The sequence below is a fragment of the Chiloscyllium punctatum genome, chromosome 10 (genome assembly GCF_047496795.1).
Source record: "Chiloscyllium punctatum isolate Juve2018m chromosome 10, sChiPun1.3, whole genome shotgun sequence".
Lineage (NCBI taxonomy): Eukaryota > Metazoa > Chordata > Chondrichthyes > Orectolobiformes > Hemiscylliidae > Chiloscyllium > Chiloscyllium punctatum.
In genome coordinates this window covers 54,166,630-54,182,405 of record NC_092748.1, presented here as the reverse complement: position 1 = coordinate 54,182,405, position 15,776 = coordinate 54,166,630, and the positions used below count along the sequence as shown (strand labels likewise).

Sequence of the window (15,776 nt, the reverse complement as noted above, 5' to 3'; positions counted from 1 at the left end):
ATTAGCAGAAGCAATTAGCTTGGTGCAAAGCACCGCAAAAGCTCAATAAAGGCAAAAAGGAGCAATGAAAGTCCTTTAATGACATATAAAGGCCAATATCTCATTTGCTTTACTGTTAATCTCAAACCATCAGTGTGGAGAGAAATTTGCAATTTTCTTATAAGGCGAGACAAAATTAACAAATTAAAAATAAACCCATTTCCAGCATTAGCACAAGCAAGAATCAACCATTTGAAAATTGAACAAATTTAGTTTGATCTGTTTCAATTTATGCTGATTGGAATTAGTTGCAGAGAGTACAGGTCCCAGTGAACTGACAAAATTTAAAATTGATGCAGAGAAAGGAATAGAACATCTGCTAATGGGGCTTACACAAAGCAGAAAGGACACGGTTTTAGAAAAAAAAAAGACAGATGGGAGGAACTGGCAATGCACAGTCAAATCAGATCTGATTCTTTAAGAATGCTCTCACTGACAAAGTAAACACTGGAATTTGGAATCCATATACAAAATGCACAAGCAGCACAAACTGAACTCATTGGATTTCTGCCCTTTGTTGTCAATTGTAAATTAATATTTACTAGATTTAATCATAAGGATAGTAAACCTCATAAAATGATTGTAAAAGGGCATAGCTGTACAAAATGATTGTCTGGAAGGGACAGACATCATAAATTCCATAAAGTGCAGTTTTCATGATAATGCTACTCAGTCACTCAGAATGCAAAAGAATGATGAGATATTTGGCTTGGTTAACAATAGATTTTCATGGTCAAAAATGATTAAATCTTTGCAGTGAAGAAATCTTGCTAAACGTAATAGATTTAGAACAGAACTAATAGTTCAAACTATACATTTCTGAAGAGTTGTGGACCATCAACAGCAGAATTGCATTCTGCTACAATCTGTAACATAATAGTGCACACAACCAAAACCATCAAGCCAGGAAATCAACATTGGTTCAGTGAAGAAATTCAAAAAGCTCACCTTGACCAGTAATAGGCAGATCTAAAATTGAGATGCAAATATAGTAAGCTACAATATAGGGCTATTTGCTTTTAAAAAGGTCAACGCAGCAAGCTATTAGCAATTCCACACCTAAAGGATCAGATCGAAGTTTGGCAGTTCTGTTAAATCCAGTGAATAGTGATGGATAATTAAATACCTCCGGGGGGGGGGGGGGGGGCAACATCTCCAATGAACATCCTGATATTCAATGAGAGGGAGCCCAGAACATCAGTGCAAAAGCAATTCAAACTGTCTACCACTTCCTACGAACATTGGAAATAAGAACAGGACTAGGACATTCATTCCATCATGTCAGTCCTGTTCTTCTATAAAATCATGATTGGTCTGTCCCAGGCCTCAGATCCTCTAATGTGCCAGCTCCTCAGACTTCGATGTTTCATTATCTCAAAACTCAATCTACCATCACTTTGAATACTTTCAGTGATCTATTCCAGCGAGTTGAGCCTAAAGAATTCCAGACTTTCACAGCACTCAGCAGAAATTCTTTCATATCTCCGTTTTAAATGAATGTCTTCTAATTCAGTAACTATGACTGCCTAGCTCAAGATTCATCCACTAGTGGAAACATCTCACCATCTTCCCTGTCAAACATTCTCAAAATGTTATTTATTTTAATAAGATGACCCCTCATTCTTGTAAGCTTGCATGAATAAAGGCCTACTCTGCTTAGCCACACATCATAAGTCAACCCCTTCATCACAGGAAAAAGCCTACTGAATCTCACTTGACTGCCTCTAATGTCAGCATATTCTTTCCTCAATACGGAGAACCAAATTGGACACGGTATTCTGGGCAAGGCCTCACCAACACCCTGTATAGTTGTAACAAGACTTTTCCTATTTTTAAAAACCAAGACTTAAATTACATTTGCTTTTTAATTATTTGCTCCATCAGCAGGCTAACATTTTGTGTTTCATTCACAAAAAAAAGCTAGATCCCTCTGTTCTACATTTTTTGAAGCCTCTCTCTATTTATAAAATAGTCTGCCTTTTAATCTTCTTTCTACCATGGTGCATGACCTCACACTTTCCTACATTAAACACTATCAATCAAGTTTTTGCCCACTCACTCAACCGAACTCTATCCCCTAGTAGGTTATGCATGTCCTCATCACAATATGCCCTCCCAGCATCCACAATCCTTGGGTTTTCTATCATGTCTTAATCTGGGCTTTCTTGGCCTGCAAAGCTCAAACTTGGCTGCTCACTGGATAAACTCAGCAACCAGAAGTGCATAAGTACTCTCAAATAAACTAAAAGATAGACTCAATTTGGTTTTGTTTTTGTTCTGGCTATCTTAATTACTTCTAATTAAAAATTTCTCAAGAGAGCTTTCCAGTGTCTAACTGGGTAATATCCGGTACTGGCTGAAAAATCTGTTTTCTATTAAACATTTTTGTAGGACATTGAAATCCATTAATTTTCTCCTATAAAATTAGAGCACCTATTGTTTCTTTGCTAGTTTGTTTCACAACTCTACTAAAGTTCTACCTCATCTTTCAGTTCTGGTGAAGAATTATATCCAAAACATTAAATTGGTCTTTAACAAATGCTGGAACCTAAGCTTCAGACGCTATACGCAGAGGGGAGAAATTAATCTGAATGCACTACTCCAGGAGGTAGAGACAACCCTTAAACTAGGCACTTAGAATCTGATCTGCAGTCAGAGAGAGGAGAGTGTGACAATGTAAGGTAAGTATGGGAATCCAAAAGGTAACTCTAGAGGAACTTCAATCCTTTCACTTGTCCAGTAGGTTTCAAGTTCTTGCAGATTGTGTGAACTTGAGCAAGGATTGCAGGCAGGATGAGAAAACAGACCACAGCACAATGGTGCAGAGAACTATTTGAGTGGTGAACAGTTAAATGAATGTATTTAAGAAACTGAATATTATTTAAGTGGGGAAAGACTGCAAAAGCTACAACACAGACAGGTTTGGGGATACTCATGCACAAATCACAAAACGCTAGCATCCAGATTCAGCAAGTTATCAGGAAGGGAAATGGAATGTTGGATTTTACTTCAAAAGGAATCAAGTTTAAAAAGAGAGGTCTTGCTGCAACTATACAAGACACGAGTCAAACCATAGCTGGAAAACCATGAATAGTTTTGGGCCTTTTATCTAAGGAAAGATACAATGGCATTACAGGCAGTCCAAAGATGATTCATGGGGTAAGAAGGGACTGTCTTATGAGGAAGGTTGTGTTGGTTGGGCCTGTACTCTTTGGAGCTTAAGACGAATGAGGGTGCCCTTTTTTTAAATGTTCAAAGTTCTTAGATGGGGGGGGATCCAAGATGGCAGCGACCCAGTAAGTCTGAGTCTATAGTACTCCTCCCAAGGCTTGGGTAAAGTGGGTCACCCACCCCCACCACACTCACCAAATCATTTAAAATAGCTGCTTAATTTAATTAGTTGCCTAGTATTAAATTTAAACAATCTAATTTTTAGTAAAAATGACCAAAGGGAAGGGAGTCCGTAGCTCTCAGCAATCAGGACCCCCTCCCCCACCCTCTCCAGCTGCAGCAGAGGCGTCCACAGCCGCCCCGGGAGACTTAGCTACGGTGGCAAGCCTTGTGGAAATCATCTCTAAGCTCGATGCAAAGATTGACGCTTTCATTGAAGAATCCCGAAGTCGATGGGACTCACTCTCGGCCGCGCTGCAAAAGCACGACCGAGACATTAAAGAAGTCGAGCGCCGAGTCGGAGGGGCGGAGCTAAAGGCCGCGACCTCCGAAACTACAGCGCAATCGGCCGTGGATTGGGTCCGGACTCTCGAACAGCGAGTCCGGACCTTAGAGAATCACACTGATTATCTCGATAATCAAGGTCGTCGAAAAAATATTAGTTTGCTGGGCCTTCCCAAATGGGAAGAGGAAGGCCAGTTTACAGCGTTTCTCGAGCAGTGGCTGCCACAGCTTTTAAATCTGGAGGCTGGATCAGGCCAGGTAAAGGTGGAATGGGCTGACCGGGTCGCAATACGCGGGTCCGGCTCGAACCAGCGCCCTCGCCCAGTCCTGTTCCGGCTGCAGAGCTATAGGGAGAGGCAGATACTCCTAGAAGCTTCTAGAAATCTTGGAAAAGATTCCCAAGCCATGATCTATAAAGGATTCAAGATGATGTTATTCCAGGACTTTCCCCCAGCTCTGGTCCGAAAGAGGAAGGCATTCGATGAGGCGAAGAAGCGTTTAAAGGACTTAAATATTCAGTACTCCTTACGCTACCCAGCGACGCTACACTTTAACCATGAAGGATCCATGTATAACTTCGGATCGCCAGAAAAGGCTAAGGAATTTTTGGACTCTCTTAGATAAATTGTAAGAGACAATGGATGTTGGTTTGCCTTTCCCCCACTCCGGTTTATATCCCCTCCTTTTTCTTTTTTCTTACCTTACTGTTTATTATTATCTTGGGGGTGGATAGAGGGATTTACTTATTTGTTCTCTATTTAACGATTTTCTCCCCCCCCTTGGGGTTGTTTTTTTTATTATTCTATGTATGTATGTGGGTATGTATGTATATATGCCAGGGGTTTAGTTAATGCTGGTGGGGGGAGGTGGTCACCTTATTCTATTTTACCTCTGTCTCTAGGAGTGGGGTTGTTTTCCCTTGTTATTTTGTATTATTATATTTAATTATTATTTGTTGAGGTTGTAATTTTATAGTTATATATGTTTATACATGGAATTAACATTACCAAATATATCCAGGTGTTGGTGTGGGGGTGTGTGGGGGGAAAGAGGTGTCGGGTAGGGTGCTCATTGTTAACTCTAGCTTTGTATTATATCTGAATTCTCCTCATCTTATTGAGGAGCACCTGGGTCAAGGGTGGGGCATTGGTTGGGAGAGGATACGATGGACCTTTGGAAAGGAAACACCCCCTGGGAGCAAGGGGGAAAATCTCCATTTAAATAAGTTTTTTTTATTATTTCGAAATAGTTTTTTATTATACAGTTGAGAATGTATTAGAGAGCCTTTATTTTTGTGAATTTTATATGCTCTATGCTCGGGATGTTCTGGATAGGGTTTCCCCTCCTGAGGGGTCGCTGATTTGCTCGGATGATTATGGTTGATCAGTCGGTTAAGTGGTGCATCTGGAATGTCAAGGGGAGTAATTCGCCAGTCAAAAGGAAGAAAATATTATCAAATCTTAAGAAAGAAAGAGTTGATATAGCTCTCCTACAGGAGACACACCTGTCAGATAAAGAACACTTGAGATTACGACAGGGTGGATTTGATCATGCCTTTTTTCTTCTTTTAGCTCAAAAAATAGGGGAGTTGTTATTCTTGTTCAGAAGAATTTCCCTTTCAAAATCCTAAATCAGATAAAAGACGAATCTGGACGATATATTTTGATTAAAGCCCTAAGAAATGGGGAGGAATATGGGATTTTAAATTTGTACTGTTCCCCGGCACACCCCTTTTCAAAATTGATGGCTCTTGGTGCCCATCATACAATTATAGGGGGAGACTTTAATTGTATTCCCAAGAGTACTGCAGGAGTATCTCCCAGATCTAGACAATTGGTGGATCTGAACAAAGAATTAGGATTAGAAGATGTATGGAGATGTCTTCATCCACAGGGCAGAGATTTTTCTTTTTACTCCAATCCACATAAATGTCATACCAAAATTGATATGATTTTTGCCCCCTCGATTTTTTTAAATTCTATATCATCCTGTAAAATAGGTAGCATAGCAATTTCCGACCACGCTGCTGTATATATGGAAACCAAGGCGAGGAACAACGGGACATCCACCTCGGCATTGGCGTATGGACCCCTTCCTAATGAAAGATAGTAAATTTGTAAAGTACTTCTCTCAAGAATTTAAAACTTTTTTAGAAATTAATTTAGGTACGACTAGCAACCCATCAATGACGTGGGAGACCATCAAAGCTTATGCGCGAGGTTTGATCATCTCCTACTCAGCGACCCAGAAAAAAATTAAAAGGGAGAACAACAGCATCTGCTCGAAGCTCGCTTAAAAGCAGCTGAAACTGCATACGCTGATAGACCTTCTATTATTAAATTACAAAGGATTACGGCCTTTAGGACAGCTCTAAACACTACGCTTACCCAAACGGCTAAGAGGGAAATATTATTTGCAAAACAAAGATTATATGAATTTGGCGACAAACCGGGTAGATACATAGCATTTCTTGCAAAGAAAAAAAAAAGGCTCCTCAAACTATTACGTCTATCAAGGAAAGTACGGGTATTTTGACTCATGATCATAGAAAGATTAATGCAATCTTTAGAAAATTTTATTCTGATTTATATAAATCACAGGATTGTGAAGACAGGACTAGGAGGATGCAATCATTTTTAAAAAATTTGACCTTTCCGGGCCTAACTCCGGAACAGGTATCGGTCTTAAATGCTCCCCTAACAGTCCAAGAAATACTTGACGCAATCAGGCAACTTCAGAGCGGTAAGACACCTGGCCCAGATGGTTTTCAAGCTGAATTCTATGAAGAATTTACAGAAATATTGGCTGGTCCACTTATGGACATGTATAACTATGCATATAGTCAGGGCTGTCTCCCGCCTTCGCTGAAAGAGGCAAATATCTCTCTTATCCTTAAAAAAGGAAAGGATCCAGAAGATTGTACGTCATACAGACCAATATCCTTGCTAAATGTAGATTTTAAAATCCTTTCTAAAATATTAGCATTGAGACTAGAAAGGGTACTGCTACATATCATAAAGGAGGATCAGACGGGGTTTATTAAGGGCCGTAGATCATCCAATAATATTAGAAGGGTTTTGAATATGATTCAAGCCTGCCATCAGGGAAAGATATCAGGAGTAGTAGTTTCATTAGATGTGGAAAAGGCATTCGATAGAGTTGAATGGTCATATTTGTTTTACACATTGGAAAGGTTTGGCGTTGGAAAGGTGTTTACCAAATGGGTCTGAACATTGTATAGTGATCCCAAAGCAGTTGTGGTTACCAATGGATTAGGTTCGGATAGCTTCAGTGTGGGTAGGGGCTGCTGTCAGGGATGTCCTCTCTCGCCATTGTTATTTAATTGAACCACTAGCAGAAGCTATACGAGCTGATCCTAATATAACGGCCCCGAAGATTGGTACAGGCAAACATAAAATTACCCTTTATGTAGATGATGTTCTTCTATTCCTCAGTAATTCTCTGATGTCCATACCTCGCTTAATCCAAATTATTAATACATTTAACATATTCTCAGACTATAAAATTAATTTCTCAAAATTGGAGGCAATGCCAATGGGTGGCCTTGCTATGATACCCCACTTAGTGGACGGATCCCATTTTCCCTTTCGTTGGTCCCTGGAGGGTTTCTTATATTTAGGCATTTTTAATACCCCAGTATTTGGTCAGTTATACAAGGCTAACTTTGTGCATTTACTGGAAAGGATAAGGCAGGACCTCCAGCGATGGGAAGACCTTCCAATTTCTTGGCTGGGTAGAATAGCACTAATTAAAATGAATGTCCTGCCCCGTCTCCTATACCCTATGAGAATGCTTCTGGTGATGCTGCAGAGGCTGGCACTACGTAAATTATATGGCTGGTTGGGTTCCTTTATCTGGAATCATAGACGGCCCCGCATTAAGCTGAAGAAGCGACAGCTTCCACAGGCAAGGGGAGGATTGGACTTCCCAGATTTTAGGAAATATCAGTTAAGTTCCCTATTAAGTTACAAAGCTGATTGGGTCTTGTCTGATTCACAATCAATCTGGCTGGACATCGAGGCTTCTCAAGTAAAATACCCACTTATTAACCTTTTATTTTCAGACAAGAGGAAAATCATTACGGATCACTGTAAAAACCCTATAATATTAAACACAATTAAAGCTTGGAATATAATGCAGCAAAATGAGGGCAACTCACATAAAACATCCCCCTATGCGCCAATAGTGGGAGCATGGGGATTCCAACCGGGGTTTACAGATGCCACTTTTAAACTCTGGAGATCCAGGGGTATCTAATGTCTAGGGGACATATTTAAAGATGGGGTCTTGGTGTTTTTTGAACAGCTATATCAGAAATTCGGATTACCTAATGGAGACCTCTATCGATACTTCCAAATTCGAGACTATATACAGAAGACGACTACGTTATTAGATAGTCTTTATAAATCAGATAGAGAATGTAGAGTACTACGACCAATGGGGGTATCCTCCTTCAGTACTATTTATCATTTACTACATGACGAAGTACCGGGAGATATGGACAATTTGCTTAAAACATGGGATCAGGATTTGGGACTAGAGACATTTGGAAAACGCCAGAAGAATCACCATCTGTAACAGAACCCAGGCTATCCAGCTGAAGATACTTCATAGGGCCCATATAGCACCGGATCAATTGGCAAAATTTAAGGCAGGAGCATCTCCAATGTGCCCCAAATGTAAAATAGAGGTGGGCACTCTTGTACATTGCCTATGGACCTGTCATAAGATCTGTAGATACTGGACTAAAGTAGCAAGTACCCTGACAGAAATTTTAGGAACGGAAATTAAAGTGGACCCTGTATCTCTCCTCTTGGGCTTTTCGAACTTTCCCTCCCTGGACGTGTACGGGAAGAGACGATTTTCTATTCTCTCTTTCTGTGCAAGGAAAAATATTTTGGTAAACTGGGTGGCTGAGGGTTTCCCTGGACTTTCAAATTGGCACAGATTAATTATGGAACGTATTCCCCTTGACTTCCTTACAAATATGCTGCACCGAAAGACCGAATTATTTTATAAAATACTGGCAGCCCTTCTTGAATTACATAAATACAGACATTTCGGCTATCCTAACAAGGGCTTTTATTTAATTGAGATTACGAACCTGGCTGGTCCGGGGCCCTTTAGGAGAGGAATCCCGCACGAATACGGGTTTTGTTACATTTGATGTTAACACATTCTGAGCATGTATCTCACTAACCAATTTCTATGTTATCCGTTGTTTTTTTTGTTTTTTTTCTCTCTTATTTGAATAATGTAAGAGACTTAAATATACACTCTGGTTAGTTGTAGGTTAGATTAGTAGTTAGTTGAGTTTTGTTTTTTTTCTTTCTTGGTATTTTTCTTTTGTTAAATTTTGGCTATTGTATATTTAAGATTTAATTGTATATCAATGTTTGTACTTGAGAGTTTTGTTTATTTTTGTAAACTTGTAAAAATGTTAAATTTCTAATAAAAATATCTATTTAAAAAATTCTTAGATGCTTTGAGAGGATAGGTGCAGACAGGTTGTTCCACTTGTGTGAGAATGTCGGACAATAACAAAATAAGGGATCACCTATTTAAGACAAGGATAAGGACACAATTTTTCTCCACATGTGGAATTCTTTACCACAGAGGGCATTAGAGACTGAATCATTGAAAATCTCTCTCAACCTTGAATACACTTAATCAGCAAGAGAATCAAAGTTTAAGGAGAAAAAGGAAGGAAAGTAGAGTTAGAAAAATCAAAATGTCACTGAATGGTAGAGCATACTCAACAGGCTAAATGCCCTTCTTCTGCTCCTATGTCTTGTGGCGTTATTTGTAATAAGTGGTAAGACAGTTAGGAGTGTAGATATAGTTCCCTTTAATTGAGAATGCCTTGAGTTCTGAACATTGACAAGTGCCAGGGTTAAAAATGTAGTTATAAAAAGCTTAGAGTGGTAAGGGAAGGAAAGATTCCAGAGGTTCTAAGAGAAAATGATCTTCCTCATTGAGCCTACAATGTCAATTTGATTGAATGCAACAGGATTAAAATTGTATACATCTCTCAAAAAAAAATCAACAAATTATATTAATCCCATAAATATAAATTTACTAATAACCCAGATTTCATTAGTGAAAGTTCAGTTTATGAATAACTCAGCCTTACATTTGACTGTTGTAAACTTATGATGTATGTTTAAGTTGCCACATGGAACAAAAGTCAACTGTGCAATGTCAGCTAAGTATCCATAATTTTGGCACAACTGTTAAAACTAATAAAGTATCTCGCATGAGACACTGGACATAGAAACTAGTGTCAAAAAGCCATTATTAATTGCTTAATTGAATCGATCCTACAAATTCATCATGCTAACCTCAAATATTCAAATTATTTTTGTTGTGTTTGACAAAAATAGGCAAACACAAATGACCACATTGAATGACCGAGTTACTAATGTAATTCTTACAATACTCAGTTTATTTCACTGCACCTTCCACCTAATAATAGTGAACTGTCAAGACTATATGACAAGTGACATAAATGACCACTCAGCCAAAATAAATACCTACAATCATTCAGTTAAATGAGTTTCCATTTTCATTGCTACTGATTCTGATCAAGTTACTGCCTGACTAAAAGCTAAGCTTTACTTAGGCAATTGATCACAAAAAATATTAATGTTCAAAAGAATGGTGTATACTACTTTTATTCATACTTCTCATTTGTCTTTTTTTTCCTAAAACTGGAAAAATATAGGCAGATGGAATATCTTTTCTGTCAGTCTGATTTTTCACTTGTCTTGCTTTACCCAAATTGATTTATTGTTTTCCTTGTGGACAGTCATGGTTGAGGATACCCTCAAGATAACTAATGCACGACAGCATGTCTATTACTAGCCTGATAGCATGGCAGTTCCTGTTCAAGTCTATGCAAATTTTCAAGCAGACAAAAGAGACTGTGCAATAGCTCAAACTGTAAACCTCTGTCCTACACCAAATTTGAATTGGATTTGATTAAACATAAAAGTGCACTATTCCATGGTTACCAATATTGACAAACAACTAAAATGCTTAGTATTTATTTCACATTAGAACATTATGCTTTGGTTACAATTAGTGAAGAAACACAGGAAAAATATATTAAAACCAAATGGACAAATGCTATTTGGATGGTCACTTAAATCACCAATAAATTAGTAAATAGAATAGATTAGATTACTTACAGTGTGGAAACAGGCCCTTCGGCCCAACAGGTCCACACCGCCCTGCCGAAGCGTAACCCACCCATACCCCCACATCTACATCTACCCCTTACCTAACACTACGGGCAATTTAGCATGGCCAATTCACCTGACCTGCACATCTTTGGACTGTGGGAGGAAACCAGAGCACCTGGAGGAAACCCACGCAGACACGGGGAGAACGTGCAAACTCCACACAGTCAGTCGCCTGAGGCGGGAATTGAACCCAGGTCTCTGGCGCTGTGAGGCAGCAGTGCTAACCACTGTGCCACCGTGCCGCCCATCATCAGGATGATGCCTCGAAGTAAAATAGTTTTAAAGGAAGCAGAAACAGAAAAATGTTTTAAAGATAGTACTCACAATTTTCTTCTTTTGTACTTTTAAACCTTCCAGAGCTTCACCTGTAATAAAATTTTAAGGGTGAGCAGTCCTGTAGTTTTCAAAAATAACCAGTGGTAAATGTAATGAAAAAAAGACAGTGTATAAAAAACAAATCAGCTTTACGTAATTTCAAAAGAGACACTTAAAAACTTACTGTTTCTTTCAGTTCTTTTGCAAAAGAGCCAAATCAATATTTTTCGTATTAACCACACCCTGAAAAACACAATCATCATGAGCAGCATGTAAACATGACAACAACTCAAAAAAATAGGCAAAGTAAACTTGAACTAAACAAATAACCCACTAGAACACAACACAACAGTACACTATTTCCTAATTTACTTCAGTGTGCAAAGTCTTGTCCAAGGATATCTGCCAGAAAAAGGACAGCTATCATTACTGCTAGATGACTGAGTCAGGGTGTTAACTTGTTCAAGTTGCAAAAGGTTTCACGATTGTCTTAAAATATTCATTCTATAAATAATAATCCACTGAGACCCAATGCTAATATAACACGCTTACTCAAAAAGGGAAGGAGGCAGAAAATAGGAAATTACAAATCAGTTGTTTTAACATGTGTTGTGGGCAATTATTAGAATTTATTACTAAGTAATAACCAAACATTTGGAAAGTCAAACTAAAAACCCTGACTTTGATGGATTGATGAGGGATAAATCATATTCAACTAATTTGATAAAATTCTTTGAAGATTTAATAAGCATTATGGATAATGGGGATCCTGCAAGATTCAATATATCTCAACCTCCTGAAGGCATTTGATAAGCTGCTGCACAAAAAGTTAATACCAAGGTCAGATCACATGGAGTAAGGGTTAATTTATAAGCTTAGATACAGCATTAGCTAACCAACATAAAGCAGAGCATCAGGATAGATGAGTCATTTCTGGTTGGCAAGATGTAACTAGTGAGGTGCCCCAGGGTTTGATCCTTAGATCACAACAATATACAATTTATCTTAACGATTTGGATGTGGGAATAGAAAGTAATATAGCCAAATTTGCAGATAACAATAAAATGGGTGGGAATGTAAGTCGCAACAAAGAAATAGGGAATTGGTAAATGCATATGGATTGGTTAGCTGAATGGGCCAAAATTGGCAGATGAAGTTTAATGTCGATAAAATGACAGAAATTATCCATTTTGGTGAGGGGAATAGAGAAGGCAAATTATCTAAATGAAGAGAAACTTCAGACTGCTTCAATGCAGAAGATCTTGGTGTCTCCGTGCATGAACTGCAGCAAAATAGTATGCAGGAACAGCAGTGGAATTTTGGTCTTTATTGTTAACAGAACAGAGCAAGGAAGTTTTGCTGCAACTGTGCAAGGTATCAGTGAGACCACACCTGTAGTAATGCGTACAATTTTGGTCACTTACATGAGGAGAGATATAGTTGCATTGGAGGCAATTCAGAGGAGGTTCACTAGATTAATTCCAGAAATGGGAAGTTTTTCTTATGACTAGAGATTGAGCAGGTTAGGCTGAAACAATCTGGTGTTTAGAAGAAAGAAAGGAGATCTAATTGAGATATCTAGGATTCTGAAGGGATTGGCAATGTTGACAGAACGTTTCCTCATTTGGGGCAATCTAGAACAAGAGGTCATAGCTGTAGAATAAAGACAGCAAATTTAAAAAAAGATGTGGAGAAATTACTTCTCTTAAAGTGTTGTAAACCTATGGAATTCACAATCCCAAAGTGCAGATGCTGGGACATTGTTAATTCAATCGGTCTCCTCCTAAAATTACTCAGTCTCCTCTGGTCCAAGAAAACAGCCCCAGCCTTTCTCATCTATCATAACTAAAACTCTCCAGGTTAGGAAACATTCTACTTTAAATCTTCTCTGCAAACATTCCAAAACTGTACACAATACTCTAGCTGTGGCCTAACCAGCAATTTGTACTGTAAATGTGGAGTCCCACATCAAGCATATCTACAGTTCCCTTCACTTATAGAATGAAAAATTTTAAAACAGAAGCCTGAGCCTTGAGTTTTGAAATGCTGAATACGCTTCACTGAAACAACTTACAAAAAATGGAAGTTTGTTTTTTTTTCGAACAAAACAAAAGGCTCATTGCACCATAAAACTCCAATCTATGTGCCTCAGCAGTATATTTGGCACAGAACACTCAAAAGCACAGGTCAAAAACTTTAAATTGAAATGATAGCGGCAAATTTGCACTTCCATCTGGATTATCTGAGTTCCAAAGAACTGTAACAACAATAATTACTGTAATGATACAAAAATCAAATCATATGTCATTATTGTAACTGTTTACATGCAAAATCTATAGTTCCATAAACCTATAGTTACCAAGTGACAATGACAAAAAAAATTGATAATGAAACGGAAACTTTAGGTAACGATAATTAAATCCACTCAGCCACAAGTTCAGAACCAGGAGAAAGCTCCATCCTTGCAGATACTAAGCTAGTGGAAACGACATATCATTTTCTTCAGATTGATGCAGAGAAAGAACAACAATAAAATTCATCTTGCAGCTTGACAGAGTTGCTTTCATCTAGCAGCATTCTGGTCAACCTCAAATTTATTGCTTGTTTTTGCTTAATGTAGTTCAGCATTATACAAAGATAAACGGACAAGGTGCATTATGGTAAGTAGCATATTAAAATGCATTCGGTTCCTTATCTGAAGTTAAAGCTGAAGTTTTGAGATGCCTTACATGCAACAAAAGATTATTCTGATCTCATATTGAAAAGCAGGACAAAAAGAAACATTTCATGATCCAGACAGATTGAAGAAATATGTTGCATTCATAGAGTTTGAAAAAAAAAATAGATTAATATTAGCAAGTTTCGAGGAGATTTGTAGTTCAGGTTGAGGTACCGGATGTAGGTTTGTTCGCTGAGCTGCAAGTCTCATATTCAAACATTTCACCACCATACTAGGTAACATCATCAGTGAGCCTCTGGTAAAGCACTGGTGTTAGTGACCTGCTTTGGATTTAAGTGTTTAGATTGCCTTGGGTTGGTGATGTCAATTCCTGTGGTGATGTCATTTCCTGTTCTTTTTCACAGAGGTTGGTTAATGGGGTCAAAGATGATGTGTTTTGCTTCTAGGAATTCTCACGTGTCTCTCAGTTTGGCTTGTCCTAGGATGGATATGTTGTCCCAGTTGAAGTGGTGTCCTTCCTCGTCTGTATGTAAGGATACTAGTGATAGTGGGCAATGTCTTTTTGTGGCTAGTTGATGTTCATGCATCCTGCTGGCTGGTTTTCTGCCTGCTCATCTAATGTAGTGTTTGTTACAGTCCTTGCAAGGTATTTTGTAAATGACATTAGTTTTGTTTGTCGTCTGTATGGGGTCTTTCAAGTTCATGAGCTGCTATTTTAATGAGTTGGTGGGTTTCTGGTCTACCATAATGCTAAGAGGTTTGAGTAGTCTGGCAATCATTTCCAAGATGTCTTTGATGTAGGGGAGAGTGGCTAGGGTTTCTGGACGCATTTTGTCTGTTTGATTGGGCTTATTGCTGAGAAATCGGCAGACTGTGTTCATTGGGTACCCGTTCTTTTTGAATAAACTGTGTAAGTGATTTTCCTCTGCTCTTCGTAGTTCCTGTGCTGCAGTGTGTGATGGCTCATTGAAATAATGTTCTGATGCAGCTTCGTTTGTGGATGTTGGGATGATTGCTTTTGTAATTCAGTATTTGGTCCGTATGCGCTGTCTTCCTGTAGATGCTGGTTTTAAGTTCCCCATTGGCTATTAGCTCGACTGTGATATCTAGGAATGGCAGTTTGTTGTTATTTTCCTCTTCTTTAGTGAATTTTATGCCAATAAAGGATATTATTGATGATATTGAAGGTTTGCTCGAATTTGTTTTGCTTAGTAATGACAAAGGTGTCATTCACATAGCTGGCCCAGAGTTTGGGTTGGATAGTTGACTGAGCTGTTTGTTCGAGTCTTTGCATTACTGCCTCTGCTAAGAATCCTGATATCGGAGATCTCTTGGGTCTTCTGTTGGATTGTCTGTAGGTTTTATTATTGAAAGTGAAGTGGGTGGTAAAGCATTAGTCCACTAGCTTAACAACGTTGTCCTTGCTGATGAAGTTGGTGGTGTTTGATGTATATGTCTTTGGTTCTTCTAACAGCGTAGTCAGTGCTTCCTTGGCCAGGTTGATGTTAATGGATGTGAACAGGGCTGTTACATCAAAGGAGACCATTATTGTATCCTCTTCTAACTTGGTGTCTTTGGTGTTCAGAAATTCTTGGCGGAGTGGATGCAGTGGTGGGAGTCTTCTACCAAGTGTTTTAGCTTTTGGTGTACCTCCTTGGCTAATCTGCACGTTGGTGTTCCAGGTAGTGAGATTATGGGACTGAGGAGTGCTTCTGGTTTATGAAATTTTGGGTAATCCATAAAAGCATGGTGTGTTGGATCAGTCTGGTTTCATTTTTTTGGAAGTCTGTCTTATTTAATTC

At 38.6% G+C, this 15,776-nt stretch overlaps 1 protein-coding gene across 3 annotated transcripts in view; it reads right to left on the bottom strand.

The window, feature by feature from the left end:
* LOC140482160 (endoplasmic reticulum junction formation protein lunapark-like) overlaps nt 1-15,776 on the bottom strand; it is a 91,078-nt gene that overhangs the window by 47,135 nt on the left and 28,167 nt on the right. For all 3 annotated transcript variants that reach the window (XM_072579170.1, XM_072579168.1, XM_072579169.1), the window contains exons 5-6: nt 11,479-11,537; nt 11,304-11,344 (exon numbers count right to left, since the gene is read on the bottom strand). In XM_072579170.1, the coding sequence (XP_072435271.1) occupies nt 11,304-11,344; nt 11,479-11,537 (100 nt within the window). The remainder of the gene's footprint in view (nt 1-11,303; nt 11,345-11,478; nt 11,538-15,776) is intronic.